The sequence below is a fragment of the Dromaius novaehollandiae genome, chromosome 2 (assembly GCF_036370855.1).
Source record: "Dromaius novaehollandiae isolate bDroNov1 chromosome 2, bDroNov1.hap1, whole genome shotgun sequence".
NCBI lineage: Eukaryota > Metazoa > Chordata > Aves > Casuariiformes > Dromaiidae > Dromaius > Dromaius novaehollandiae.
This window is the reverse complement of record NC_088099.1, coordinates 68772567-68800105: the sequence shown is the minus strand read 5'-3', so window position 1 is coordinate 68800105 and position 27539 is coordinate 68772567. Positions and strand designations below refer to the sequence as shown.

General features: G+C 41.7%; 2 protein-coding genes and 1 long non-coding RNA gene across 5 annotated transcripts in view; 2 read left to right on the top strand and 1 right to left on the bottom strand.

Annotated features, from left to right (window-relative positions):
* LOC112983045 (uncharacterized) overlaps positions 1 to 3424 on the bottom strand; it is a 43883-nt gene extending 40459 nt beyond the window's left edge. The window contains exon 1 of the long non-coding RNA XR_003259136.2: positions 3226 to 3424. This is a non-coding gene — a long non-coding RNA (uncharacterized LOC112983045). The remainder of the gene's footprint in view (positions 1 to 3225) is intronic.
* Positions 3425 to 4169: 745 nt separating this feature from the next.
* On the top strand, positions 4170 to 19061 carry FRRS1L (ferric chelate reductase 1 like). The gene is made up of 5 exons (XM_064506724.1): positions 4170 to 4388; positions 6000 to 6084; positions 6520 to 6658; positions 10235 to 10481; positions 10956 to 19061. Exons 1-5 carry the CDS (start codon positions 4175 to 4177, stop codon positions 11126 to 11128), a joined length of 858 nt encoding a protein of 285 aa, XP_064362794.1. The 5' UTR covers positions 4170 to 4174; the 3' UTR covers positions 11129 to 19061.
* A 3529-nt stretch (positions 19062 to 22590) lies between these two features.
* Positions 22591 to 27539, top strand: part of TMEM245 (transmembrane protein 245) — a 91713-nt gene continuing 86764 nt past the window's right edge. For all 3 annotated transcript variants that reach the window (XM_064506723.1, XM_064506722.1, XM_026099872.2), the window contains exon 1: positions 22591 to 23205. In XM_064506723.1, the coding sequence (XP_064362793.1) occupies positions 22591 to 23205 (615 nt within the window). The remainder of the gene's footprint in view (positions 23206 to 27539) is intronic.

Sequence of the window (27539 nt, the reverse complement as noted above, 5' to 3'; positions counted from 1 at the left end):
ATATCTTATTCTAAGTAACTAGCACAGCAATGACTCTGTATAGTGACAGATAGATAGCTAAAGCACTGCACATATGACTACTTGACTTTTCTTAAAGAAACCAGGGTGACTTCTTAATTTCTAAAACTTGTACTGTTGCTTAATAAAAGAATTATACTCTAAGATAAGTTACTAGTATAGTAAATATTCACTGTATTGAACTACTTATAGGAGAAGATTGTGGTAAAGGTTTGAAAAAATGCACACAAGTTATGACTTGTGGTTCAGATTATTGCACAGTTTTACTATAAAACTGCTGTCTTATGCGTTGTTCTGTTAGTAAGTACAGGTGGGTACGTACTAAACGTTCAGTACATGCCATCTGATGGAAATAACCAGGTGCCCTAAATTTTAGGGAGCTATTTTTAACCAGGTATGTATATGCAGAGGAGGTAACTGGGAAGAGGCAGAGGAGTAAGAACTCAACTAGCTTCTGCTTTCTTGGGGTGAATTTGGAATAGCATTTAGCTCTCAAGAGCCAAGTAAGGAAGCTGAGCCTTTTATACGAGGGCTATCAAATGGAGAAAACCTGCTAGATGATGTACAAAAGCAGCAAAGAACTTCAGGTGCAGGCAGGATCTGGTTTAACCAGCCACAGAAGTAGAGGGGAAACTTGCTTGGCAAAAGTGGTCTCAAGAGTGAGTGCAAAGACCACTGCATTAGGGGTTTCTGTAATCTAATGGTCTGTGCTGTCTTGTAATTTTAGTTTACTGGGTGCAGCTTTACTGAGGACAAAAAGGCAAGAATGACTTCATATTCCATCTTTGTTTACCTCCTCCATTACTTTGTCTCACACACTTCCAGTTGTGGTACTAGAAACTCAAAGCTGATGCACAGCACCTCAGCTTCTCTTCAGCTCTCCCAAAGCCACAGACAAGCTGCTCGGAGTAGCCACACGTGTGTGTGTGTGTGTACATGTGTGCACATGAATGCACATGATAGCCCTACACCACTTGCCTTTCCCCAGTCTTTCCTCATTAGTCAAGTTGTCCTCTTATATGATCAGTGGGATTTTATTCCTCTTCTCTCTTCAGTATTAGAGCTATACCCGCTCCTGAATAATGCAATTGGAAACTCTGTGACAAGACTTTCTGAGTGTCTGCTGATGTAAACTATATCTCGCTCCTGAAGCTTTAATTCCTAGTCCAAATACCACCAAATGCTTGAGCCTCCAGGGGAAGGGTGTATTCTGAGTCGCAGCTAGAGCCCAGGAGAAGAGGCAGGACTAGCTTTGGGTGGGAACTGGGTCCTGGTCTCCAGTTCTGGAAGTAACTGATGGACAGAAGGGAAGGAAAATGCTCTAAGTGTGTAGGGAATTTGACTGCTGGATTCCGTTGAAGCAGAACAAGGACAGGACAAGAAGTGGTGGAAATGACTAGATCTTTGATTCATCAAAAGTAAGAGAACTTCCACTGTTGGAGTAATTGACGCCTTCCAATACACAGTTCCTATGAGGCTGTACATACTTTCCATCTAAGAAAGGTGTAACCAGGAAGTATGAGCTGCAAAATAAGGCATTGGGGAAGTTTGGAAGTTCTAGGATTAAGGCAGCTCATGCAGCTGCAGTTGGGTCTCCTTGTGCAACTGCTTGTTCATGGCAGCCTTAATTACTCGATCATGTAAGAATTTTCCCTACAGAATTGCTGCCTCACAGGCAGTATCATTAGTTGTAGTTTAGACCTTCCTGTTTGCTGGAAACACTGCTATGCCTGTTCTCTGTGAGAAAACTAAGGGTACTCATTAGTGCTCTGGCAGTCTAAATATGACACTGCTTCCTATAAGCAACTCACTTTTGCAATAGGGGCAATCTTCAGCAAACAGGCAGTGTTTTAGTAAAGAATATTAGGGAAAAAATGTCAGGAGTTATTTTAATTTTTATTCTAAAGGATTTAATAGAAGGTAGGCAAACACAAAGGATTAATCTCTTGGCCATATCTTCAGCTTAAAGTCAGCACAGCTCCACTGAAATCACAGATAGTGTCTTAGCTGTCAGAGCTAAAATGATAGGTGTCATGTAAGTACAAGCAACACATGATAAATATTCTAAGTGTTTACTACTACTATGAAGCGCTGCTTGCATCAAAGTGCTGTAAAGCCTGTTTTTAGGGAGGAAAAAACAGCGTGCAGCTGACACCTGTTCCCTTGCTGAGCAAATGCTGCTTTGCAGTCACTACAACAGTTGGATAGCTGTCTCAAAAAGGAGACAGGGGGCCTTCATCAAAGTTGATTATTGCCAGAAAGAATAAACTGCAGCAATATTTTCCTGTTAGCCTGATTTACAAGGGTTTTTTATTTTTGTTTGTTTTCCACTGGCATGGTTAAGTTTGCTAAGCTCAGTGAGGTGGGAAGAGAATCATTATTTTGCATTAGAGTTTAGTGGTGTTCTCCTCTAGCTTTTTATATATGCTACTGTGGAACATGTTGAATTTGCATGTGCTCTAAATTGCTTTTGCACATTCTTCTTTATTTTCCCTTCCTATTGGGCTATTTCTTCCTGGGAGTGAGAAATAGCATGATACTCCACTGGACTAAAGTCCAGAGATGTGAGTTAATGTCCTCTACCGGATGCAGCTGAGAACACTTTGGTATCACAAGCAACTGTTCAAAGAGCATGAACTTATCCCTAACGCAGCCTAGATCTCAGGAAGTCACCGAGTCCCATCGAAAAAGTAACTTAATTCAGTCATCATCAATTAAAAAAAAAAGATTTAAATTAAGAGTTGTTTTAATTTTTGGAATACTGCCACACGTTATATGTCCGTCTGATTCCCTTCCCAATGTTTTGCTGAGTTTTCTTTCAGGCACTCTTAGAGGAGGAAGCATAATCATGCACAGCAATACAAAAAAGTACAGTTATAATCGGAAGACAGTAGTCCAAACCCTATAGAAGAGCCACTTCAGTGAACATGGGGGCTGAAAAGTCACTGCTTTGTGATTAACCCGTGGCTACCACAACACAGTAAATAACGCAGGCATATCCTTAACTTTTAGCTACAAGTCCAGCGTCAAGTTTTAACAATCCGAGCAAGGCTTTGGTAGCACAAGCTTGATTTACCGCCCCCCCCCCCCCCCCAGTTTTGCCACGTTTTGAGCACCTATGTATTGCTGCAGTTACCTTGCGTTGTGTAAAACATGAAGCAAGAATACGCAGTTGGACAGCAAACACTCACTAGCATTTGGCTTTACCTGAAATGAATGCAAGTCGTGCTGTGCCTCCAGTCCCATCTTAGACGTTGTTAAAGAGAAAGATAAGTTCACTCAGCGATTACCATGCACGACTATCAAATCTTCCTGAGGTGTATGCTGAGAGGTTTTGCTAAACCAGGGCCGTGGCCGGGGGTGGCGAGGCACCTACCAGGCAGAGCGGCGCACCAGCCTCCTGAAGGTCACCCGGCAGCGCTGTGGCAGCCGCAGGGTGCTCAGGCAGGGTGGGCTGTCACGTGCACCTCGTTTTTGGGTTAGGGCTGGAGAACAGCTAATGGAGTTGTCGTCCTGGGAGCCCGCGCCACACTCCTGGGGCGCAGGGAGGGGGCTTGGCCTGGCAGGACAGGGCTGTGCTCCGTGGGCTTGGCCTGGCTCAGCACTTTGGGTTGGGGGGGGGGAAACATGTGCCTCCCACACTTCACACACACCCTAAACCTTGCATGCACACCTCACGCACACCTCCCCTATACCCCACACCTTCCTCACACCCATACCTCTCACACCCCTACACCTCCCCACGCAAGCCCCCAGTTTCCCCACACACCTCCCTCACACTCTGCTCCCACACCTTCCTTGCACACCCGCACCTCTGACACTCCCCCACACCCCCTGCACACGCACACCTCTCACCCCCCACACCTCCCTCACACACACACCTTCCTCGCCCACCCGCGCCTCCTCCGCGTCCCCCCACGCAGCCCCTCCGGCTTGTGCCAGCGCCGGCCGCGCCCCTCCCGCGCTCCCCGCCGCCCCCCAGCCCCGCGGCCGCCCCGGGCGGGAGCGGAAGCGGCAGCGGCAGCGGGGGCAGCCCCGGCGGCGGGCGGGGGCGCGGCAGCAGGCGCCGGGGCCGTGCACGAGACGCGAGCGGGAGCCGCCGCCGCCTCCCCGCGCCGCCGCCGCCGCCGCCGCCGCCGCCGCCGCCGCCGCCGCCATGGCGGTGCCGAGCCGCGGCGCTTGGCGGCTGCTGCTGCTGCTGCTGCTGGCCGGTTCCGCCGCCAGCCCGGCGGACGAGGGTGGCGGGCGGCGGGAGGCGGGCGGCGGCGAGCGCGGCGGCGGCGGCGACGAGACGGCGCGGCCTCACCACGACTCCTCGTACGGCACCTTCGCCAGCGAGTTTTACGACCTGCGCTACCTCTCCGAGGAGGGTGAGGGCCGAGGCCCGCGGCGAGGCGGCGGGGGCGCAGCGCAGCGCGGCGCGGCCGGGCCGAGGCGGCGGCGGCGGGTTCAGCACGAAGGCCAGCGCCCGGCCGCCATCTTCCGGCCGCCGCCTCCGGGGCGGGAGCGCCGCGGCCGCCAGCCGCCGGGCCGGGGCCGGGGCCGGGGCCGGGGCCGGGGCCGGGGCCGGGGCCGGGCCGGGCGGACCGGGCCGGCGAGGGGAGAGGGGCGGCGCGGGCCGCTTGGCGCAGTCGTGAAGGAGACGGCGTGGGCCGCTAATTTGAGGAATTCTTGGTTTTCGCATTTTTTGTTTTTCAAATGCCACGTAATGGCATAAATGATAAGAAATATAGCACCTACACCTGACTTTTTTTTAAAAAAAATTTACAAATGGCAGAATGTTAAAACCCCAGTTTTCATGTGTAGCTAGGCTGCATTGAAAAAGCGCTGCTTGGTACATTCGAATAAATGGAAGGTAAGCAGTGAGGACACAGGATTTACTGCAGCCTGTCTTATAATGATGCTGCTGGTAAGCTGACTGGCTCATTTCCCTAGGCTCCTGATTTGGTTAATGGATGCTTTAACTTGGGGTTAATAGTGCTTTTTTCCTCTCTACTGAGAACGTCAGAAGCCTGGGAAAGCTAACGGAGCTCCTGATGTCAGATGCCTGAAGTTTTGGGGCATAAACAGTCCTGTTTGTTTGGAGGTGCTGTAGCTATGCAACTGCAGTTTTTGTTTTCCATTCAATGAAACACTTCCAGAAGGCTCTCTGGTGCCACAGCTAGCACTTTGTTTTTCAGTTGGCTAAAGAAGAGAACACTCTGTTAAAGTATCTACATTCATGCAACAGAGTCAAGAAAGTCAAGGTTTGTTAGCAAATGGCCATGCTGTCTCATTAGTGTGCAGTAGATAAATGAATGCCTGGAGTCCTCACATCTTCATTATCTGGTTCTTGTGTGTGTAAGTTTGCAAGTGATTGTGGGTCACCACTGCAGGCAATTCCTAGTTTTGATACCTTCCAATCATTGATATCTTCCTATCCAGTCTTTTTACCTTCCAATTCAATGCACACTTTAGTTCACTCTTAATGGAGAAGGCATTTTAAGGTCCTCTCAGTATCCATCCCTACAGCTTTGAATCTGATGCCCTGCATTTATACTTAAATACCTTCATTTATGGCTAAGGGTTCAGCTTCAGTTCCCTTACAGATTTTCTGAGGGGACTAGGAGTGCACTAAGAGACAGCTGAGTGGAGGTCGCCAATAGTTGGTTGACTGCCCTCCTCTGTGTTCATGGTGCCTTAACTTGTGTTGCTGGTGGAAGACTTCTTGCCTGCAGCATGGCGAAGCTATACTCTAACATCCACTCTCCCCTCTTAATGGATGTAGAAAAGCTGAGACTATTTTTATTCTCATTTGCCTATGTTCCTTTGGTACCTTTGGTTCCTGAATCCAGGACTCTCTGAGCAAAGCAACAAAGCAGTCCCTCCTCTGAAAAACTCAGTATCAGCAGACAATGGAAATACTATTGGAGAAGTTTCTCTTCAGTATTGCATTTCACTCTCTGTATTCTATTTGATAACGGTTTATTCCGATTATGCAGGTTACCCTTTCCCTACTGCTCCTCCTGTGGATCCATTTGCAAAAATCAGAGTAGATGACTGTGGAAAAACCAAGGGATGTTTCAGGTCAGTCTGAAGTAAAAATGTGGGTATCTTTCTGTTTGCATTAGAAATATTACTGAATATTCCCTATTCAATTTAATACGTTTGTTATTCATGGTTATGGACTAGATTATTTCATGTTTCTTGCATTTTTATGAAGCCCTTACAAAACTAGGCCTAGGAGGGTCAACAGAGTAAAACTGTAACTGCTGTAACAGTCTGTAACTGCTTAACATAATGTTCAAATTTTATACACCTTACTGTAACAATAATTACTGTAAACATTGTAATTAATGCTGCTTTATGTATAGCATAATATAATATGTTTTACACCAATTATACCAAAATTTGGTATAATGCATTATACCAAATCCAAGTTTTTCTTGCAGAAATGTAATAATTAAGCTCCATAGCAGAACATTAAAAGGAAAAGTTATATATATTTCCAATTTCATTTAGGTATGGTAAACCTGGATGTAATGCAGAGACTTGTGACTATTTTCTAAGTTACCGTAGAATAGGAGCTGATGTTGAATTTGAGTTGAGTGCCGATACTGATGGCTGGGTGGCAGTGGGATTTTCTTCAGACAAGAAAATGGTAAGACTAACGACTCTTATAGTTCTTCACGTTGACAAAGTGCACACTTTTACCTATTTGAATAGAGAGGGTTTATATTTATCTGTGAGAAAGAGAGCATACAAGGAAAAACTGACCTGTTGAAAACAAGCTACAGTTCACTAGCCTGTCTGGAAGCAGAAGCCAGGCTCCCAGAAAAGTGTCTTATCCTTTGTACCATATCCTTTCCCTTCTTTTCTAAATATTATAATTGTTCAGCTTTGAATGTCTGAATGTTATTAGCTTTTTGCATTTTTTATTGAAAAAAGCCCTCAGAGAGAAAACTAAATCACATGGTAAGTGTGCTGCAGCATTTTATGCCAGTGTTACTTGGACAATCAGAAATTAGATGGTATATAGTTTTACTCTTAGGTAAATCAGTTAATTTTCAATAATATAAATGAGCATTTCACTATTCAGCTTTGAAGATCTTTCTTTTTTTTCTTTCATCCCTGTGTGTTGTTCCAGAAAAGGTACAACTGTGTGACAAAATGACTACTACTAATTTAAATATATGTGCTCTACAAAGCAATCTTGTTAAGATCTCTTCTTCCATCTCTCATGAGTTTTACTGGATTTGGTTCTCTGCTCATTCCTTTTTTTTCTTTTTCCTTTCAAAAGATTTACTTTTGATCATGTTTTAATTGTGTTTGTGTCATAAATCCTAAGTCAGAGGATAGGACTATTTCTTGTTTAGTTGCAAGCAGCAGTCTGAAAAATATAATAGTATTTAATAGTCCTGGTCTAGGATCCACAGAAGTCAATGGGAAGACTTGCATGGACTTAGCAGCCTTTTTATCAGACCAAAAATGAGAAACTGAAAGAAAATGTGAGGGTCCATGCTCTTCAGTCCTAAGTATATAGGTCTTAATAGGATGCTGTAAATAAACGTAATAAAGACAGCAGTTTTTCATGTCATAAAGAACAGTTCATGTTTAATGTTATAAGGAACAGTTTTACAGCCAAATTTTAGGAGAAATTTAGATTCATAAAAATGCAAATACCTGACAGGATCCTCAAAACAGCTCAGCACCTTTAAATATTTGGTGCCAAGCTATCAAATACCATGTTAGCAAGTTGTAACTCATATATCTGCAGTCCATGAAGCAGATCAACACTCTAAAGGAAAGATTTTGAATTTCAGTGGTTAGACTTTAATGCGATTAACACTTATCAGTATCATTAGCACTTACCAGCATGTGCTTGTCAAGCTCTATATCAAAAACCTCTCACCCATGCTTTGCAGTATAACATCGTGTCCCTTCCCCATGCCCCCTTGCAATCCCACCTGTCCACTCCTGTGGTCTATCCCTTTGCTCCCAGGTCCATTCACACTGTGTGTCCTGACTGGCCAGTGCAGGCCCATGCCCATCATGTCCTCTACGTTCCCCCCTTTCCATTTCACTCAGGAGTGCAGCTGTGCTTTTGGCCTACTGTCGTCATGAAAGGCATACCTGACGGCAAGACAGCCCTCAGTCAGACCTGTGCATTTCTGTTGGGCAAAATTCCCAGCCCAGAAGTGTGTCCACCGTAGCCCATGGGCCTCTGGTGACTCTCCCAGCAGTCAGAGTGCATGTAGTTGGTAGCAGGAAAGCGTGTGCACACTAGTGGTCCGTGGGGCCCACCAGTTGTGCCTGATGAGCCACTTAGAAAGCACACATTACCCTTCAGCCCAAGCATATCAAGCAGGATGCTATGTCTATGTCTCCAGTAAGAATAGGGTATGTGGCAAGCCACATGTCACAAAGAGCTACTTCAAAGTAAATAGCTTTGCTTCCAAATTTGCCATGTGTGAAATCTAATGCATATCAGTCAGCTGGACTAAAACAACTGGCATTTATCTTCATGTCTTGTTCCACCTCTGACTTCATCTTTTTTCATAACTTCTAGGATGTTTTGGTATCCTGCAATACATAGAATGTACTGGTAAAATGACTCCAGGTAAAAACAACTTGGCTATGAGAAGTGGGGTGTACCTTGGAGGCTGTAATCAAAATGATGTGGCCTGGATAGCTAGAGAAGTTCAGAGGAAAAACAGTATTTGGGTCCTCAGTAGATTTTTTTCTTTTTTAATGTCCTGTAACCCATTTCTTTGTCTAAGATAGCATTATACTTGTTCCACTTCTAGGCTTTGTGCCTAGTTAGGATTTTGTAACCTCATTGTATAAATTGAGATTCAGATTGTTTTTTGTCTTTCATTTTTAATATAAACCTGGCACTTTTTTTTTTTTTTGTTGCCTTTTTATACTTAAGAATGAGGGATCTGTGCTCAGGTGTATAAAAATTAAACTTGGAGAATAAGTTATGGAGAGCAGTGGTGAGCTCAAGACAGAAGCTAGAAAGCTTGTCTGCAGCAGTACAGAGCTGCAGAAACTCTTCACGAATGAGTTGTTGTCGTCCCCTTTTCCCCCTCACTTTTCACATATCTTTTACAAATCTACATAAAGCAATAATCCGAGAGAGATGAACTGCACCCTTCAATACTCTTTCCCTGTAACAAAGAATTGAAACATGATCACATTAGCAAGTATTGTTTGCATCATCAGTGTGGCATTTCAGAAGGATTAGTATTTGAGAAGTAGGACTTATTTTTAATACAGTATTGATACCTGTGAAAGCAAAATTCCTTAAAATGCCATTCACCAAACTTGCACAATGTTTTAATGGTTCTTGATATGAAGGCCTCCATAGGATAGTACTCCTAAAACTAATGGTAATTCCTGAGTGATATAGTGTTCTACTACTTTGACAGTTATCTTAAATAACTGTTCTAGGAATTAATTTAATATTTCAGTAAATGAATTCTACAAATAATTTTCTCACACTTCCTTCTCCTACCCACTGTTTCTTTCTTTGTAATGCTCGATGGCTGTTTACACTATGTGAAGTACATATTGATTACTCTTTTCTTGTGTTTTATAGTGTTCTGTATTCTGTTATCATTTGTTGAACATTTTTAATTTTCTCTTAGATGAAATGAGAAGTGATACTTGCTTAAATGAATATGAGAAGTGATTAGAAAGGACAGACTGCCGTTTATGCTATTGTTTATCCAGATTTAGTAGATTCATTTCTTCTATTTTACTAAATTCTGTTGCTTTCTTGATGATGATTTCAATGCCGTGGATTTTGCATATATAAAGGATTTAAGACTGCCAGTTTTTTTTGAAGCAGGATGCCAGCATTTCACACACTATGAAAGAAAACAGCTTGCTATGGATCAATTAATTGTGTGATGCCAGGGTGATATCACCTCTTATACATAAGTTATGCACATTAGGTAAGCTGCCCCTTAGGAAGATCAAAAAGAGATTACAGAGCCAGAAAGAGTAAGTAAACATTACTACTCTCTTTGTGTGGTTCAGTCTGGCTGAAGAAATACTGTTGGGAAAAATGTTTGTGTACATGTAACCTAGAAAAAGGGAATGAGAGCCCCTTATTTTTATTAGTTCTAACAAATGAAAATTATACAAGTGAGTGAGGAAAACGCTTTGTAGTACTTTTTTATTTCTTTTTATTTTTAGTTTTATTTCTACCAAATATTTTTTTATCTTGTAGGGAGGAGATGATGTCATGGCTTGTGTTCATGATGATAATGGAAGAGTCCGAATACAGCACTTTTATAACGTTGGTCAGTGGGCTAAAGAAATCCAGAGAAATCCTGCTAGAGATGAAGAAGGGGTCTTTGAAAATAATCGTGTAACATGTCGATTCAAGCGTCCTGTATATGTTCCCCGAGAGGAAACTATTGTAGATCTGCACTTGAGTTGGTACTATTTGTTTGCCTGGGGTCCAGCAATTCAGGGTAAGTTGACGTCTGTGCTGCTGTCAGAACTGAGGTGCCAAAACTGATAGATGTCCTTCAATGCATTGTTCTTACTAGACCGTCTTTTCTTAAAAAATACACTAAAACAGTTGGCAGCATGAGGCTTAAAAAGTAGATAAAAAGAAAGAAGAGATGAATATCAGAGTCCTATAAGTCGTGTTTTCATGGTTATGTAATTATTATCTTCACTCTCCAAAGTTAAATTTGGTTAAGAACAGTCCACAACTAGAAGTTCTGAATTCCTTTGAAGGATGTTTTTTAATTACTTAAATTTCCTTTGTTTTGTTCAGAAATTTAATTTCAGAAAGCAGAGAAATGACTGTACTTACTGCCAGTGTGATATTGCATGCTCAGGTAGTTTTGAAAATTGCATGACGCTCTAGCTATTCCTTTGATAAAGTTATGGAAGAAAGGCATCTGACAGTATTTTTTTTCTGCCCCTACCTACTAAAGGTTCTATAACTCGTCATGACATAGACTCACCACCTGTATCAGAGCGTGTTGTCAGTATTTACAAGTATGAAGATATTTTCATGCCATCAGCTGCCTATCAGACCTTCTCTTCTCCATTCTGCTTGCTCCTGATTGTTGCACTGACCTTCTATTTATTGATGGGAACCCCATGACTGCTGGAAAATAGCAAGAATTTGTCAGTGGAAGTTTCTCAGGATGGATGGATAGATGGATGGATGATGCACTTTTTTATTGGAATTTATATCAGACCACCATCTTCATCTAGCTGCTTTTGAACATAGCTTCTCTGGAGAAGGAAATAACATCTCCTTTGAGTGGCAGAGTGGTGACAAATCATTTAAGAAAAATTAGTGAACAAGTAGCAGAGTTTTTCAATGTTATGGCTACTTGCTTAAAGAAAAGAAGACTTTTGTAAAGTGTGTGTGTGGGTGTGTTTGGGGGGGGATGTCTGTATGCATGTTTGGGAGAATTTAGTGTTGGATATCTTATCAAATAACAAAATTGCCTTCCAAATTGCTCCCAAAAAGCAAAATTGGGGAAATATTATAATGCTGTTTGACACTTTTGGTGCAGCTAGCACAACTCCAAGTGCAGATGCTGAACTTAGGATCTGGGTATTGATACCAGAATATAAAACCTACCCTTCAGTAATGGATAGTCCTTCTCTCAAATTTTTTTATATTTATCAAGGTTTACTTGTTCTGGTACTTTCTGAAACTAAACTTGCATAATCAAGCATAAATATGAATTTTTTTCATGGAAAAGCAGTGATGAATGTCTTTATAATAATAGTTCCTCAACAGCCTCCTTGAGAGGAACAGCTACTTCTTTCATGAATGAGCTATGAAGCTTTTTAAACGGGGGAAAGGAAAATACGGTAATGTAAAATTTCTACACATAGAAAAACAGGTGTAAAACTGAACCTAGAAGTTCCCAATAAGCCATAGGGCATCCTCCCAATAGATGAAATAAATTTTTCTCTTTTTATGAAGGAACATTAATATTGTTGACATGTAAATACATTTTAAGCAGTTGTGTAGTAGTGTTAAGGAATCTGATTTTCTTTGTCGTATGCCTATATATCCTTTTCATGTTAAAGATGAATATGGGCAGCTGATGTTAACTTACAAAGAAATAGAAATATAATTGAGATTATTTGTAAGGAAAGGTAGGGATTAGTAACAAGAACAGTGTCTTTAGCTTCATCAAACCATTGCTAAAAATATAGTTATTGTGGAAAAATATAAGTTAAAGAGGAAATACATTAGAATTTTCTATCACCAATAAATATTACACAAAATGGATGCTAAATGTTATCAAAATGGAAATTGTTGAAATATATTTATGAGCCACAGGGTATTATAAAAAACTTTGAATTATTGTGCAGAATTTCTGTTCTTTACATGTATACAAGTAGCAGTAACATGTGCTTAGATGAGGTTGCTCATTCACATCCCAACTTGCATTATTGGACCAAGATTCTATCATCTGGTGTGATACACTTGAGGATCCTGTAACATATGGTTCTAGTAAATTATCTGATGGACCTCTCTTCTACTTTCATTGCTGCACAGAGTGTAGAATAGTAAAAAAAAAAAAAAAGAAGAAAAAAAAAAGTTCCATTGGATTTGAATCATCATTCACAGATTGAAGTTTTTAGGCTAATTTTTTTTAGGCTTTGCTTTCTTCAAAACTATGTGCTTAAAGTATGTGAATTAGGTTTGAAAAGGAATTTTTCTCCATTACAAACACTTTATCCCTATTTCAAAAGGAAGATCATGCAGTAATATATATTCATTGATGTCTTTAAGGATTTGCTCACTTTTAATTGCTGGACTAAAGTTTAAGAGAGGAGAGAATTTTAAAAGTCCAAATGGTGGCTTAATTTAGTATAAATTACCTCTCCAGAGTTGAATGACCAACTCATTATTTGATGAACTATAAATATAATGGAGACAACCTAAAGAGGACAGTCTGCTTTGGACTATTATGGCTATAAAACATAGCCTTAAGATTGGCTGAAGCAGAGAGTTGAAGTCTTGGATAATGAGTTTCATATGAAGCAGCCAGGTGAAGTGAAGACATCATTAGGGCAAATTCTTTCTCCTTTGTGCTAATTTTTAGGCAGTTAAGGGAACTCAGCTACTTCAGTTCCCCATCAGAGATCACAGTAAATTAAAGTAGCCTCAGAACTGCTTTAGTTTATGGCCTTGTATTTATTGTTTTAGTTTCAGGCACTTACCTGATTACCTACTAAAAGACTAATTAATAATTGAAAAGTACTGAAGTAGAGAGCCATTTTGTCTCCTCTTTTCCTCTTTACTACAGTGCTGGATTTAGGATAGCCTGGCTGGATCTAAGCATCACCATATGTCAAAGATGACAAAAATAATACCAAGGTAAAAGTACAAAACACACATAGCTTCTCTCCACTTACGTGGGAGTTGGGTATGTTTATAGATTGAAAGTTCAGACTCTAAACCAATAGCAAATTCAGAGCTGAGATGTAACACAGCCCCTTATGGGTACATCCATTGCAAAGTATACACTGTTTTAGTCCTCAGCTGTACCTGTGTTGTAAATTAGGGTGAAAATTTAATTACAGTTTGTTCCTACTTGCAGTTTACTTGCCAGTGCGTTGTCTGGTGGTTTTCTGTTGCTATATTTCTCTTGTTGAAGTACTAGCAGAACTGTGCATGTCTATAAAAACTTTCTAAGGAGCTTCTCAAAGTACTTAAATAGCACTAATTAAATATTTCTAATAATAGGAGGAAATAAAAGTCCACAACAAACAGCAAAACAATCCATTCTTTGGCATTTCAAGTAATGGTTGAGTTCAGCTTTACTATTATTTACTAGTAAAATACTCCAAAGTTTTGCACACTACTTCACAAATATTAGAAGAGCCACAATTCTCACTCTAAAGACTGCAATTAGCAGAGGTAAAATAGATGGTGTAAGGAGAACTAAAAGCTGAAAACAACTGTGGTGAATAAGAAGCAAGAGCTGGGATAAAGTTTTGTAGTGAAGGAAGCTTGCTGTATCTTGGCACTTCCTCTGGAAGTTGCTCTTCAGAGTGGGAAAACAAGGAATGTCAGCTTTCCAGATTCAAATTTTGAACAAAGAAGGTATAAATGTTTAGAAACTAGTTGTTGGAAAGAAGTATAAGGACAAAATTATAGCAAGACCATCAGAGAGAAGAAAAGGCTTGAACTCAGTGGTAGTCGACTTTGTATGATAACTGGTAAGTTGTAACAGTTGAGTGGGTGTAGTAATTTGTCATGGAAGTCGGGGAGGGGGGTTCTGTTTAATATTAAAAAGCATGATTGATTCCTGTTACTATGAAGTGACTGTAACTTGCTTCAAAGTGATTTTTTTTTAAGTGGATATGGCATTTCAGAGTAGTTTTTCAGATTTCTCTAGTTAACATATATCAATAGCAACCAGGAATTTTGAAAATGTCTCTCTCGGAAAAAGAGTTTCTCTTCCAGATCAAGTAATTTTTAGTTTCCTTATGGTGACTACCAGCAGGCCAGCTATTAAGCAACACAAGGTTGCATCCATTTCTGAAGTTTTATTTTGAGAGAGAGAATAACTTTGATTGTTAATTAAAAAGATAGCATTGGAAAAGACCATAAGGCATTAGCTGACATCCTTGAATGTGTTCATCACATACAGAACAAAACTGTGACCATTGCTTGTTACATCAAATATAATATCACCTTCTGTTCACTCCGTCCACCTTAGCTATAATGTCTTGTTTTATACTTGAAGTTTGTAAGCTATTTGGAAGAGAAACCAGTTTCTTATATTTGTGACAGTGCCTATCACAAATGGACCTTGATTTTTTACTATAATGTCTAACTGCTACTCCACTACAAATAATAAGTAAGGCCTGAATTTACACCGTAGAGAGTAGGGTAGGAAAGAGAGAGAAATGAGTGGAAAGGATAGAACTTTAGAAAAATTATTTTTTTTTTAAGAGAATCAAATAATTATATGTATCTTATGGCTGAGACACTTCTAGATGCTAATTGACTTTTTTTCCCTCAAAAGGTCTGATTTCATAATGTCATTGGATACAGGGTGATGCTTTTATCCAAAATGCCATTATGATAAGGGGACTATTCTGTTTTTGAGAGAGAATATATTGATGAGAAAATGTTGAAAGCCCTCTGAGGCCTTCTTGTCCTTTTTGATTGGTTTTGCAGCACCCGGGTAGAAAGAAAATAAATGCTTGTGGTCTCCCTAATCTAAGGAAACCCCCATATTGGGATGAATGTGTCAAAGTTGTGTTTGGCATGGACTTTCCTAATCTTCAACGCAGGGAGTAAAGAATGACTGGAGCACTGTGTATGGCAGCAAATCCTGGCCACCAGGTGATGGCTTTGGAATGTGCTTGGGTTGCTGTATCTTGGGGCTGAACCAAGCCCAAGAGCTCCACAACTGCCTCTGTGAGCATGCCCCTGTGCTCAATGACTGCTGTGAAATGAAAAGAGCAAACAACATGGCCAGTTCTATAACAAATCCCTTAAATATGCATACCCTTTTTTGCCGAACTGTGGCTGATATTGAGACTGTAAATGTTAATGACTAGTCTTCCTCTGAAAAGTAGCGTGCTCTTTGTCACTAACTTGTGTTTCATCCCCGTTTCCACAGATGCCTTGTACTATTTAGCAAGATGATTGTGAGAAGTCCTAACCCAGCTGTGAAGAGGAGTTAGTGGGTAAGGAGGACTGACACACAGCTCTCCCTATGACAGTTGCAAAGTTACCCAAATCATAGTTAGAAATCTATCATTGATGATATTCCAGTTATCTGTAAGTAAATGACTGGAAACTGTTTAAGGGATAGGGTAGGCCCCCTCCTGGTCTTCAATTTTGCTTCTCCTTACTTTCCCATTCCGCTAGTGGCGCAGTTGTTTACAAAGAAGAAAGAAAATGATCCCCCTTTTAGAGCCCTCTGATCATTCCAGATCTCTTCTGGGACCACTGAAGGGTTGCACCACACTGTACTTCCTCTAGGAAGGATTAAATTTATACATACACCTCATAACTTTTATTAGTTTTTAAATTTCATTTTGTGCCCCTTTGATTTGCCATGCTAATGTGTAGCAAATATACTTTATTTTTTAGCTCTTCTCTAAATAATTTCCCTAAACAAATATATTCAGTAATAGCTTTAGGAGAGGAAATGTATTTTACAAGCAGAACTACAAAAAATACAGTATCACTCTTTTTCAGAGATGCTTATTGTAAGATACCTAATATTTTATATGAAGAATTACAGGTCTAGAGCCTTAGATCTGTGGAAGAAGTGGAAATGCATTTAAATATAGCAGCTGTTTTAGTACCTCACAAAGCTGTGCAAACAGGTGGCCTGCGTGAATTGGCATCCTCCATTTCAACGCAGGTAATAAGCAGGTGAAGCAGTCTTCTTGAATGCTATATAATGAGGCATTAGTGACCTTAAATACCTTAGGATAAAAGAGCAGAAAGATTTATAGTAAGGCTGAATGGCAAGGAAGGGCTAATGGTTTTGTCATACTTACTATTTCTGCACAAATTTACATGTGGCAGAACACTTCTGCCACTCTTAATCACATGAAAATTGTACTTGTTATGAATAGAAGAAACGGCATCTGACTTTAGCTGAATTTAGCTTTTATGTAGATCCTACCTATGCATGGGCTGATGTGGGCAGAAGGTGATTATGCATCAAGATATGTACTCATGTGAAATTCCAACATTTGAGCTGGAGGCTTCATTTTGTCCTTAGAAATATGAAAACCTGTCAAGACCTTGTGCATGCATGGTAGCGGCCATCAGCTGCTGGGTATGTACCTGCTCACTGGCCACTTTACAAACCATCAGGCTGTGCCAGTTTGAGTACCAAGAGATGAGAGCTCTCAATCTTTTCTTATCAGCTTTCACTGTACATTGTGTATTTCCCCTAATTAAAATTTCATTATCAGTGTCTCTGTAGTGGTGCGTTAGGGCCTAATGCAGCTCTCGCACAGCATGGCCAGCACAGATACGGATATAACTGGCAGCCTGGAAAGTTTTTAAAGAAAATCTCCTTTCCCTGAGTACAAAAACCAATCAGAAGAAAGTCATTTATATATGTTTACCATATGCCAGCTCTTCATCAATTCTGTTTTTTCATATCCAGCTATTTCTGCATGCAATTTATATTCTAAGTGTATGATTTTTGCAGATACAGAATAAGAGCTAGGTAAACCTTTCTTCTCTAAACCTGTTTTATTAGTTCAATATAGTATGAAATAATCACTTAGGTAGCTTTAATTTTATTTTTCTGGTTTTACAGAGAGTTTGGCAAAGCTATATATGCTTGTACTTGGGTATTTAACCTCTCTATACTGGGCTCAGATAGTGAGGAAAACAGTGTAATTCCATAGAGTTAAGGAGCACTTGTGCAGCTTGTGAAGTTGCTAAGTGTCAAGAAGCAGACTCAAAATACTTGGCTTTCTTTGAAAATCTGTGATTGAATTTGCAATAGCAACTACTGTGCTGTAAGAAAACGGGCAGAGCGTTTTGCCTGAATTGCTAGGTAATTTGAATTGCACTCATTCAGAATGATTGCTGCTTTGCCTTGTTTCTGTTTCTTACCTAAGTAGGAATGTTCTTCCAGGCTGATATGAGGTTGGAATATATGTAGAGCTTTACAGCACATATGTTATCAAAGCTGCTGCTCAATATTCTAGGCCTGTTTTGATCTACAATTAGAGGATATTTAGGAATGTTCTTACAAGGTGAAATTTTATGTGGCAGTCTTAAACTTTCTGCAAAGCTATTGTGCTCATATACTCTGTAGACTAGATCTCTACAAAAAGTGTTACCTATTAGCAGTAGTCTTCTGAGCCATTTCTAAATTACTCTTTGCTCAAATTCATGTTTACATTTCTGAACATGTAAATGCATTTTTCAAAAGTGCCAAGCAGCTGCAAATCTTACATGGCTTTAAAGCCTACTCATAGCAGCGAGCATTTTTGGCAACCAGTGATTGCAAGGTGTTGCCTAATTTAGTTTCACAGACTTTCTTAAGCTTGACATCATTCAGTTCAATTTCAGAAGATGGAAATAGTAGAAGACTAAATAAAGGAACAGTTCACTTGGATTCTGTGCAAAAGAACAGAAATATTCATGCTGTTTTTTCACAGCATTGCTTTGCAAAGTTTACATTAATGAAAAATTTTCTTTCTAGAAATAATATTTAGGCAAAATAATTTTGCTGAAGTTATCAGCGTGTGTGTAAATCTGAGAATTGTACAAGACAGCTTAGAAATAAAAAGGCAGGCTATGCATTGGAGATTACAAGAAGACAAAATGCAGAGTCATATGTGTTCCTTAACCCCTACCTAATTTTTTGGACAAACTGGTCCAGAAGAATATATAGCAATATGTCATGTCACCTGTTAAGGTGTTATGTTTGCAGTTTTTATATACTAACTTTTGTCACCTTCTTCAGTACAAAAATTAGCCTCATGCTTGCCTTTTAAAGTATTATTTTTGTTTCTTTCCAAGCAAGAGGGAAAAAGGAGAGGTTCAGGGAATCAAGGAAATATTGTCATATACAGTATTAGGGTAATGGGAGAGGAAGCACAGATGCCACATTTAAGTTGAGGAAGAGGAAAGCTTATTGCTTAATGAGCTGAAAGTAGCATTCAGGTCTTGAAACAGATAGTCAAAGATGAAATTCTGAACCTGTTAGCTTTATGAGAAAAATTAACTAGTGGGATCACAATATTTGCCTGTGATGTCCCCAACCTTCACTAAAGGAAATATTTTTTGTTACCATATTTGAAACATCATGAATTCTGTTTAGCTTAAGACAGATGTCTGGTATGTTTTGGTATTTCTGATTAATCTATCTTGAGGTCTGGTTTGTTTTAACCGCTTTGCGAGTAAGCAGACTGTTATAACTATGCTAACTCTTGCCACTTTGTTTTGTATTAATTACACAAATTGTAATGGTTGAATCTAAAATGTCAGCTCTACCTTTTAATTTTGTTCAGTGTTCTCAAAAGTAAATTCCAATCAATATATATGGATAAGCAACTTGTAACTACAGTGTTGTGTTCTGCATTCTTTATGCTGGTCTCAGTTCTGTATGCTATATGCAGTGCCCATTCGAATACATTGAGAATTTGGTTGAGTGGGAGAACAGAACTAGGGTTTTGTAGTCCAGAAGTTATCATCAAACTTGTATTTATGCATTAGCCTTTTCAGAAAAATAACACTGAATGAATACCTAATGGAGTTATTGTGACTTACAGTACTATTTTACAACCAGTGCATGCCCTAAAATATTGCTTTGTAACATGTTTTATACCAAATGTTGTTGATGTTCAAGTGAGCCCAGTTAGCTATTTGACAGTGACATACACTAATATTTAAAAACCTGTTACAATAAATACCTTTTTAGTCTAAGAAAATGTGTGGTATGGCATTTATAAAAGGAAAAGAAAACCAGTCTCTGTGAGGCTAAGGAAGTCTCTGCTGCTGACTTATGTTGTGTTAATAATTCCTTCTTATGTCATGGGGTTGAATTTATTACCCAGAGTAATTCCATTTAAGTCAGTAAGGCTGGACACACTGGCAAATTAAAATGTGTGGAGGTCTTTACAGATGTGTGGGACTACATTTTGTTTTCTTGTTTTTACCATCAGAATTACAGTGAAGCTGTAAGTAAATAAAAATACCTGTATTTTAACAAATTATTAACCCACGAGACATTTACTAGAATGTAGAGGTCCTGTGGTAACTTTTACATGGTGGTTTTATAATATATTTGGTACAGCTATAATCAAGATACCAGTATTTCTAACTTGGCTGTTCTTTATCTACTGTCACCACTGCTTCATTGTTTGGCAAGGCAGAACAGCTCTGTCAGGCAGAGCAGGTGCTGAAGCAGTGAGAACAGGCTTTTGCACAGATAAAAAGAAGATGAAATGAAATTAGAGATTGGGAACAGAGAGGAGGAACTCCCATAATACTCAGCAGGCAAAAGCAGCTGCAGAAGTCTCTCAGGCAGGGATGCTTTGGGTTTCTCTCAGGTTTGAGCAGGAATTTCAGCTCTTTGCTGGTGGACAGAGAAGAGGAGGGGAACTGGCACAAGGCACCAAGAAATGTATTGCTTTACACTGTGTGCTGTTTGTTGCCTTTGAATTATTGCTATCCTGAAGTTGCAGACTGCAGTGCAAAAAAGGGTGGGTCTCATGAGTGTTTGTTACTCTTGTGCTATCCAAGTGATCATGATCAGTACAGGGTCTTAAATTATACTGTATTTGTGTTGTTCCATATAGCGCTTGACGGATTGTCCAAGCATTTTGTCACAAACCTGCCAAGGCCAAAATATTCTTCTGTTATTCAGATCCTTGTTTGTGCAACTTACTCTTGCTCTGTGAACACAATTACCATGCGGGCCAACCCTGCCAGGTAGATACCAAGCACTCTGGATTTGTCATGTCCACCCCAGAGCTTTACTGGTGTCAGGTTTTGCACACAGTTTCTCCAAATGAACATCTTTGTGTTGCTGCTACTGACTGCTGTGTCCTCTTACCATGCATTTCATATTCCTTGTTAATTACACAAGACTCATAGACTTCTCCATGAATGATTCAAGTACTACACTGCCAATAATATCATTTAGTTTAGCTGAGACCTCGAACAAGGTTGTTTCTGGAGTAAAGCCAGTCACATTGCTTTTGAGATCAGACTGGCACAGTCTGTATGGCTGGCTATCTCATCTTGAACCAGTCATTGCTATGGTCACTAGCTACAACCTCTCAGAGCCAGCGCTCCTGAAAGCTGGCTTTTGTTTTCTTTTTTCCTGCTAATAATGTTTCATTTGGACTCATCTCATCTTAACAGTTGATCTGATTGATCTGCATAAAAAATTAGTATTTCTTTTAGCCCAAAATATGAAGGTGTATGCTGATGACAAAGATGCAAAATTTATATCTTACTGATGAACTTTTAAGTTCATAGTTTCAATATTAACAGTAACAAAGGAATAAAATATAGCAGTTTGCATAGAGTATTTTTCATTCATCTTAAGAGGATATTGCTTTTCCACTAAACTGAGGTGAATTAATGAAGTGGGGTTAACCCCAGGTGAATGTTCACAAATGTTCAGTAATACAGGTAAAAAGAAAAACCCAGTCTCTCAAACAGGCCAAAAGGTTTTCCAAACCTGCAGGCCAATGCTGACACCTGGTGGCTTTGCTATTGAGCTATTTCACAGTTTCATCTGGTTATGTTGGATATAAACCATGCTTAACTTGCTGTGATCAGAGTTGCTTGTGTACACTGCTTTTTGGCTACCTCAGTGTCTAGTATTTTGGTATTGAGTTTAAGACAGCCTGGAATTTTCACCTGTGCCGACTGCACATCAAGTGAGTAGGAACTTCAGGTGGCATTTTTGAAAGCTATAAACTTCAGTTTAGCACACAAAATCATGGGTGCTAATGCGACGGCAGACAGTTGCAAGCTCATCTCTGTTTTCTTAATTAATATCTCATTCATATTTTATACCATAGTCTATTTAAGAGAGCACCAAGGATTATCCATACTCATTTCCTAATTGCTATTTAATGCTGTACATATATTATAATGAACCAAGATGGTCTCTTTTTTTGGCATGCTTCCTCCAGCCTGGATGAACAGAAGAGAAAAGATCCAGACAGTAACGTATGTTTTGTTACCTATGACAAGGCCCTGCCAGGAGGCAGTTATATTTGATCAAAGAGCAGTGAGCGAGAGAGTATCGTTTTAAGGTGCAATACAGCCTCTCACATGGACAACTGCTTGTAACGCCCCATCAGCATCAAGGATCAAACAAGATCCCTGTAGGTCTATAAATGGCTCTGCTTCATGAAATTAAAGTATTTTGTCAAACGTGTCTATGATTTGTTCAGCAAAGGAAGACAACGAGCTGCATGAGCTGAGAGGGGCCTCTGCAAGCATGCATTTTGCCCTAGCAAGCCTTGCTCAGAGCAAGTGTATTGCAGAAGGCTTTTAGCTCACCTGTAAGACGTTAGCTGTCCACAGAGAGGAAACCAGTTCTCTTAAATTATGTACAAAACCTTTTGATGCAGCAAAATGTCACAAATGTCAGGTCTTAAAAAAAAAGAAAGAGAGAACAATTACTAATTCGCAGTAAAAGTGCAGCTGCTTCCCTGGGAAACAATTTGATGCCAGAGCAAGTTCGGACAAGACAAAAATTTCTCTGCTGCTCTGACCAGTCTTGCTCTACCTCCTTGCCGTGACGGGGCGAAATTTCCCAGCACTTTCTGCCTCCGGGGGCAAAGTGCCGACGGCAGGGGGCCGCGCTGCCGGGGGCGGGGCCGCGCTGCCGGGGGCGGGGCGAGGAGCGCGGCCGCGAGTCCTCGAGAGGCGAAACCACATTTCCCAGCAGCCTCCGCGCCGGCGGGAGCGCGTCTGTGCCCGTGTCCGTGTCCGGCGCGGGGCGGCGCGGCGGCACTACAGCCCCCGACAGCTCCGCCGCCTCTCCGCGCCCTCGCCTGCACTGGCGGCGCTTGCCCGCGCTTGTCCGAGCCGTGGCTGTGCCCGGCGCTGTGCGGGAGAGCGCCATGGCTGACAGCGCGGAGCCCGCCGCCGCCCCGGCCGCTGCCCCTCCGAGCTCGGCGGCGCAGCGGCAGCAGGCACGGCCGGGCGGCGCCCCCGGCGCGGGGGAGGAGGGCGCGGCGGCAGCCGCGCCGCGGCTGGCGCTGGGCGGCCCGGCGGGGGTGTCGCTGCCGCGGCTGGAGAAGCCCATCAAGCAGGCCTTCTACAACACTGGGGCGCTGCTGTTCGCGGGGCTGTGCTGCGGCGCCGCTGTCCTGGTCTACTTCATCCTGGAGGCCTTCCTGCGGCCGCTGCTCTGGGCCGTGCTCTGCGGCACCTTCCTGCACCCTTTCAAGAGCTCGCTGACGGCGCTGGGCCGCCGCTGGCTCGGCCGCCTGCACCGCTCCCGCACGCCTGTCCTGCTGGCCGCCCTGCTGCTGCCTATCTGCTTCGCCAACTACGGCGTGGAGGCGCTGGGCGAGCAGGTGCTGCGGCGGCGGCGGCTGCTGCTGCTGCTGGGCGCCGGGGGGCCGCTGTTTTACGGGCTCTACTGCCTGGGCAGCTCCCTGGGCGTGCAGGTGCTGCTGGCCCAGGCCGCCCGTCTCATCTGCCAGGGGCTGGACTACTTCAGCAGCCAGTGGGTGAGTGCCCGCCGCGGCGGCCGAGCGGGCCGGGGGCGGCGGCGGCGCCGGGCAGAGCTGCTTGCGGCGGGGGGCGGCCGTTACGGACGGCCGTTACGGGCGGCGGCGCAGGCGCCATCTCACTTGTTGCGCGGCGGCGGTTGGGCTCGCCCCGCCGGCTGTCGTGCCGTCCTGCGACCTGCGGACGTTCCCCGCCGAAACGCGCTTGTCTGAAATCGCCGTAGCTTTTTTTTTTTCTTTTTCTTTTTTTCTGGGGCGATTCCGGTGAAAGAGTGTGCCCCTGGCTGCGGTTTGTGCGGCGCCCGGCGCTGCCCGGGCCGAGGCAGCGCTTCAGGGATGCTGGAGCAAACTGCGCAGTTGCCCACGCTGCTGTGCGGTCGCGGCCGGGTGGAGCAGACCCGGCTTTTTCTGTCAAAACCCCGCCGAAAGTAGCTTTAACAAACTCTCCGAGTCGTAGCCGGCGGCCCGGGAAGTGCCCCGCGAAATCGGAGTACGCGCGGCAGAAGCGGATGTGTTTCCTTTTGTCTGCGCTTTCGTGCCTGTGTTTTAGCCATGCCCGAGTTTTGAGATGCTCTTATGGGTAACCCGTTCAGGCGGGGTCTTGGGCAAACGTGGACTCGAGCTGTAAGAGGTAGATTAAGCACTGTGAGATTGCGGTTCAGCTCGGCGAGTGACTTAGGGGAAAGGCATTTTAGGATTTATTTCTCAGTGAGCTTTTAAAAACTTTTTTTCTTAAAGCTCAAAACCTTGCAAACTCAATCTCAGCAAATCAAGCTGTTTATTTAATTTCTACATCTTACTTGTAGTAATGAAGATTCTGAGAGGTTAATTCTCTTTGGTAGGTTGACTAGTTCAAAATCCCTGGCAGAACTCAGTAGAGCACCTTTTTCATTTGGTTGCTTTTCAACTGTTGAATTGAAAATGAGAACAATGTTACGTATCTGAAGTAAATGGATATGTGAAAACACGGAAGATGAGTGAAGTTGCACTTCAAAAACAAAAAAAATCTGATGTAGAACTGGCATGCTCAGATGCCATAGCGCCAAAGACTTTTTTTTTAGCCAGCTTTCTATACCAGACTGTTCTAGCTTAGAAAACCTACTTGAATGGAAAATAACATATGCAGTTGGGTTAATGGGGATATACCTGCGGTTTTAAAGTAAAGAGCTACTTTGAAAATCTTATGTGGGTAAGAGATGGAAACAAACTGTCAAGAAAAGATATACTATTACAGGCTTATCCAGACTTCTGGTTTTGAAGTTACACATGCTCTTTGAATCCTAGTTTTAGTCCTTTAGTAGAGCCAGGGTATGCCGATATCTCAAATACTAGAAATGAAAAGGTAATAGTCTTCGTAAATGTATTGATGAATGATATTTTTAGATGTTTCTAGTATGTCTAGAATGGATTAGACTTTTTTTTTACAGAAAGAAAGGTAAAAATTGGAGGAAGAAATTTTCTCGACTTTCTACTCTTAAGTCTTGGCATATACTAGAGAATGTCAGGGAAGATATTTTTCTGGTATGTTTTGTCCCCAGAAGTATAATCTGAGACTGAGTGACTGAGATTTTTTTTCTTTTTTTTAACGAAGAGGCGTGGTGCAAGCTTCTTCCTTTTACTCCCAGCTAAGTGATGAAAGAGAAAAAGCATGACTTATTACTCATTGTAAGCTTTGATTAGTTGCCTTGCAATTTACCTGATAAGCTTAAGACTTTCCTTTGAATTGGCCTATTAAGTTTTTGCCAAATCAACTATATTGCTACAAAACCCGACTTGGCTAAGTCCTTTGTTTAAGCCTTGCTAGTTCAGTTATACTTGCACCTTGTAGGTATAAAGGTATTAAAGGAAGTTGCACTGATTTAATGTCATGAACGTCTGTAATGTGCTGCCTGATGTTTATGCAGGCTCAGTGTAATTTTGTTTAGCAGGACTCCAATACTCCGTCTTGCAGTGTTTCTGATAGACACTTGGTGTCTGTTGACGTTCTGTAAAATTTTAACTTGGCAAAAGATAGCTAAGTTCACAGATCTTTTCTGACTTGAGTTCCTTGGAAAAGAATTGGGTTTATGTCAAAGTAATTGACCATGGACTTGCTTAAGCAAACCTGTTGCGGTAATCTTCTATCAGGCTGCCTAAGTGTCCTTCTGGGGCACTATATGAGGAAGAAACTGTGTGGGCTTCTCCTTGTAAATAACCTCCCTCAGCCTGGCAGCATCTATAAATCCTGCAGCGTTTCCCTCTTCCAGGGTTTTTTGAACCTTGCTGTTACTTGATTTGTATTATTTTAGGCCTGTTTTTAGGCTGCTTATCCTTAGAGTAGGGTAACTTAATTTTACCTATCCTGCTGAGAAGCCTTGAGCTGGATTAGTTAATAGTATCTGCTTTAACTTCAGTTAAGCATTTTTAAGCCATTTAATTTCCATGTAATATTGCAGGGACTGTACATGTGTACAGTTTGCTTGTTATCATCTGCACAGGAATTTTGGGTATTACAAATCTGTTTACTCCGTTGTATTCTCCTTTCCTGGCATCTGAATCTTCCCTGGTTCCTTCTGAATGTATCTTACATGAAAATAAGAACTATTTTAGCATGTAAGTGCTTTATGTGATAAGCAAAAGTTATAGTAATTTCACTTCTTGCACTGTTTCTTTTAGTAGGCCATTAAGCCAATATAGATTTCTGTATTTTGAAATATCTTGATCTAGAATAAGTTAATTTACATAAACACAATAAGTAAATACCTACTGCATACAGGAAAGAGTACTTGCCAAGAATCTGACACGTAAATCATTAAAGATGTAAATCATTAAAGACGTAGAAGAGATGAGCCAATGTGTCTTGCAGCATGCCTTGTGACAAGTGTGAGGGCAGGATCTGACTAGCACTGAGCAGTTGTTTATAGTAACTTTTGTCTTGTGGATTACAGATGTCAGTGCTCCAGCCACCCATGCTTCTTTCTTGGGCTGCAAAAGTTTAAAATGTATTTATTTTTACTGGGAGCTTGCGAGTTGTTTGATCTCTGTAATTCCACCACCTGAATACCCCTGCTGCTTGCAGAGAGGAAGATGACACGCATTTGTCTTCTCCCTTTCTGATTACTTCTGCTGCACTAAGGAAGTGAGAGATGGCTAGTAGTTAGAATTTGGCTAAGTACCATTACTGTTGCCAGGATGGTATCTACTGAAGTTATGATACCAAGACGCTTTTAACTTCAGTTCCAGTGTAAGTGTGAACAAAATGTTCTCCAAATGCAGCAATTGCATATGATACTGATTTAGAAAACTGTATTTGCACCAGTATGCTAGAGCTTTCTAGTGCTATTGTCCTCAAATCTGGGAAAGCTGTACATAGTGCTGATGGGTGAAGATTCAGATATGGCTACATTTCTTTCTGTGGCTTTTAAGTCACACCTGGAATTTGAATTAGGAATCCTAGATACCTCAGTGATAAGCCCATTTGAGACATAGTTGCAAAATCCTACATTTGAAGAACAAATCTATGATTTTATGCTAGTCTGTAAGCATCCTGTTCCTACTCTCTCCTTCCCTCTCCCCCCACTTCCTTCCCCCATTCCTGTTTCGCAGTTCCTGCATCTTATTTGAGGAAGCTTGCTCAAGAATTGTAGTATACTGCTGGGCCTTAAAGATAGGAGCTAGTTAAAAATTCCTTGCCCTGACTCCAGCCTTCCCTATGGGTTGCTTCCAGAAGTCTTATGTGGCGGGGACACACTGTATAGGTATATAGGGAAGGGGGATGTTTTTCTTTATCTCTTTTTCCTGGAAAGAGGATGTTTGTCCAATAGGAGACATTTATAAGCTGTAACAATTTTAGTATGGTTACTCTTGCGTACCTTCCGAAGACTAATCTGTGAACTGCCTTGTTTTCCTAGGTTTGTTTGAAGTATACTTGTATTCACCAGTACCTAATATTAAGGAAATTATTCTGCTTTGCAGCAGCAGTTCAAAGTACTTTAGCCTGACGTTTTACGGTTACAGTAATATGCAGGAAATGCCAGCTATTGCCTGTAATTCTTTTGTCAGCAGGGATCACATGTTTAGATTTATTTAGAAAATGGTTAGTTTGTAGATCCCAGCAGATGGAATGAGTAATACAGCTGTTCTATGTTGTCTGAAGTTCTTCATCTCAGTAAATTAAATGTGATATGACCATAACTGACAGAATTCTCTGCCATGACCTTGGATACAGAGTTGTCAAAATCTTTCTCCCATGGTCAGAGTCTGTCAGAACTTGTTGATCAGGGTTGGAAGTGTGCGTGCGCGCGCGTGCGTGCGCGTGCATGTGTGTGTCCTTCCCCCCCCCCCCCCCCATACAG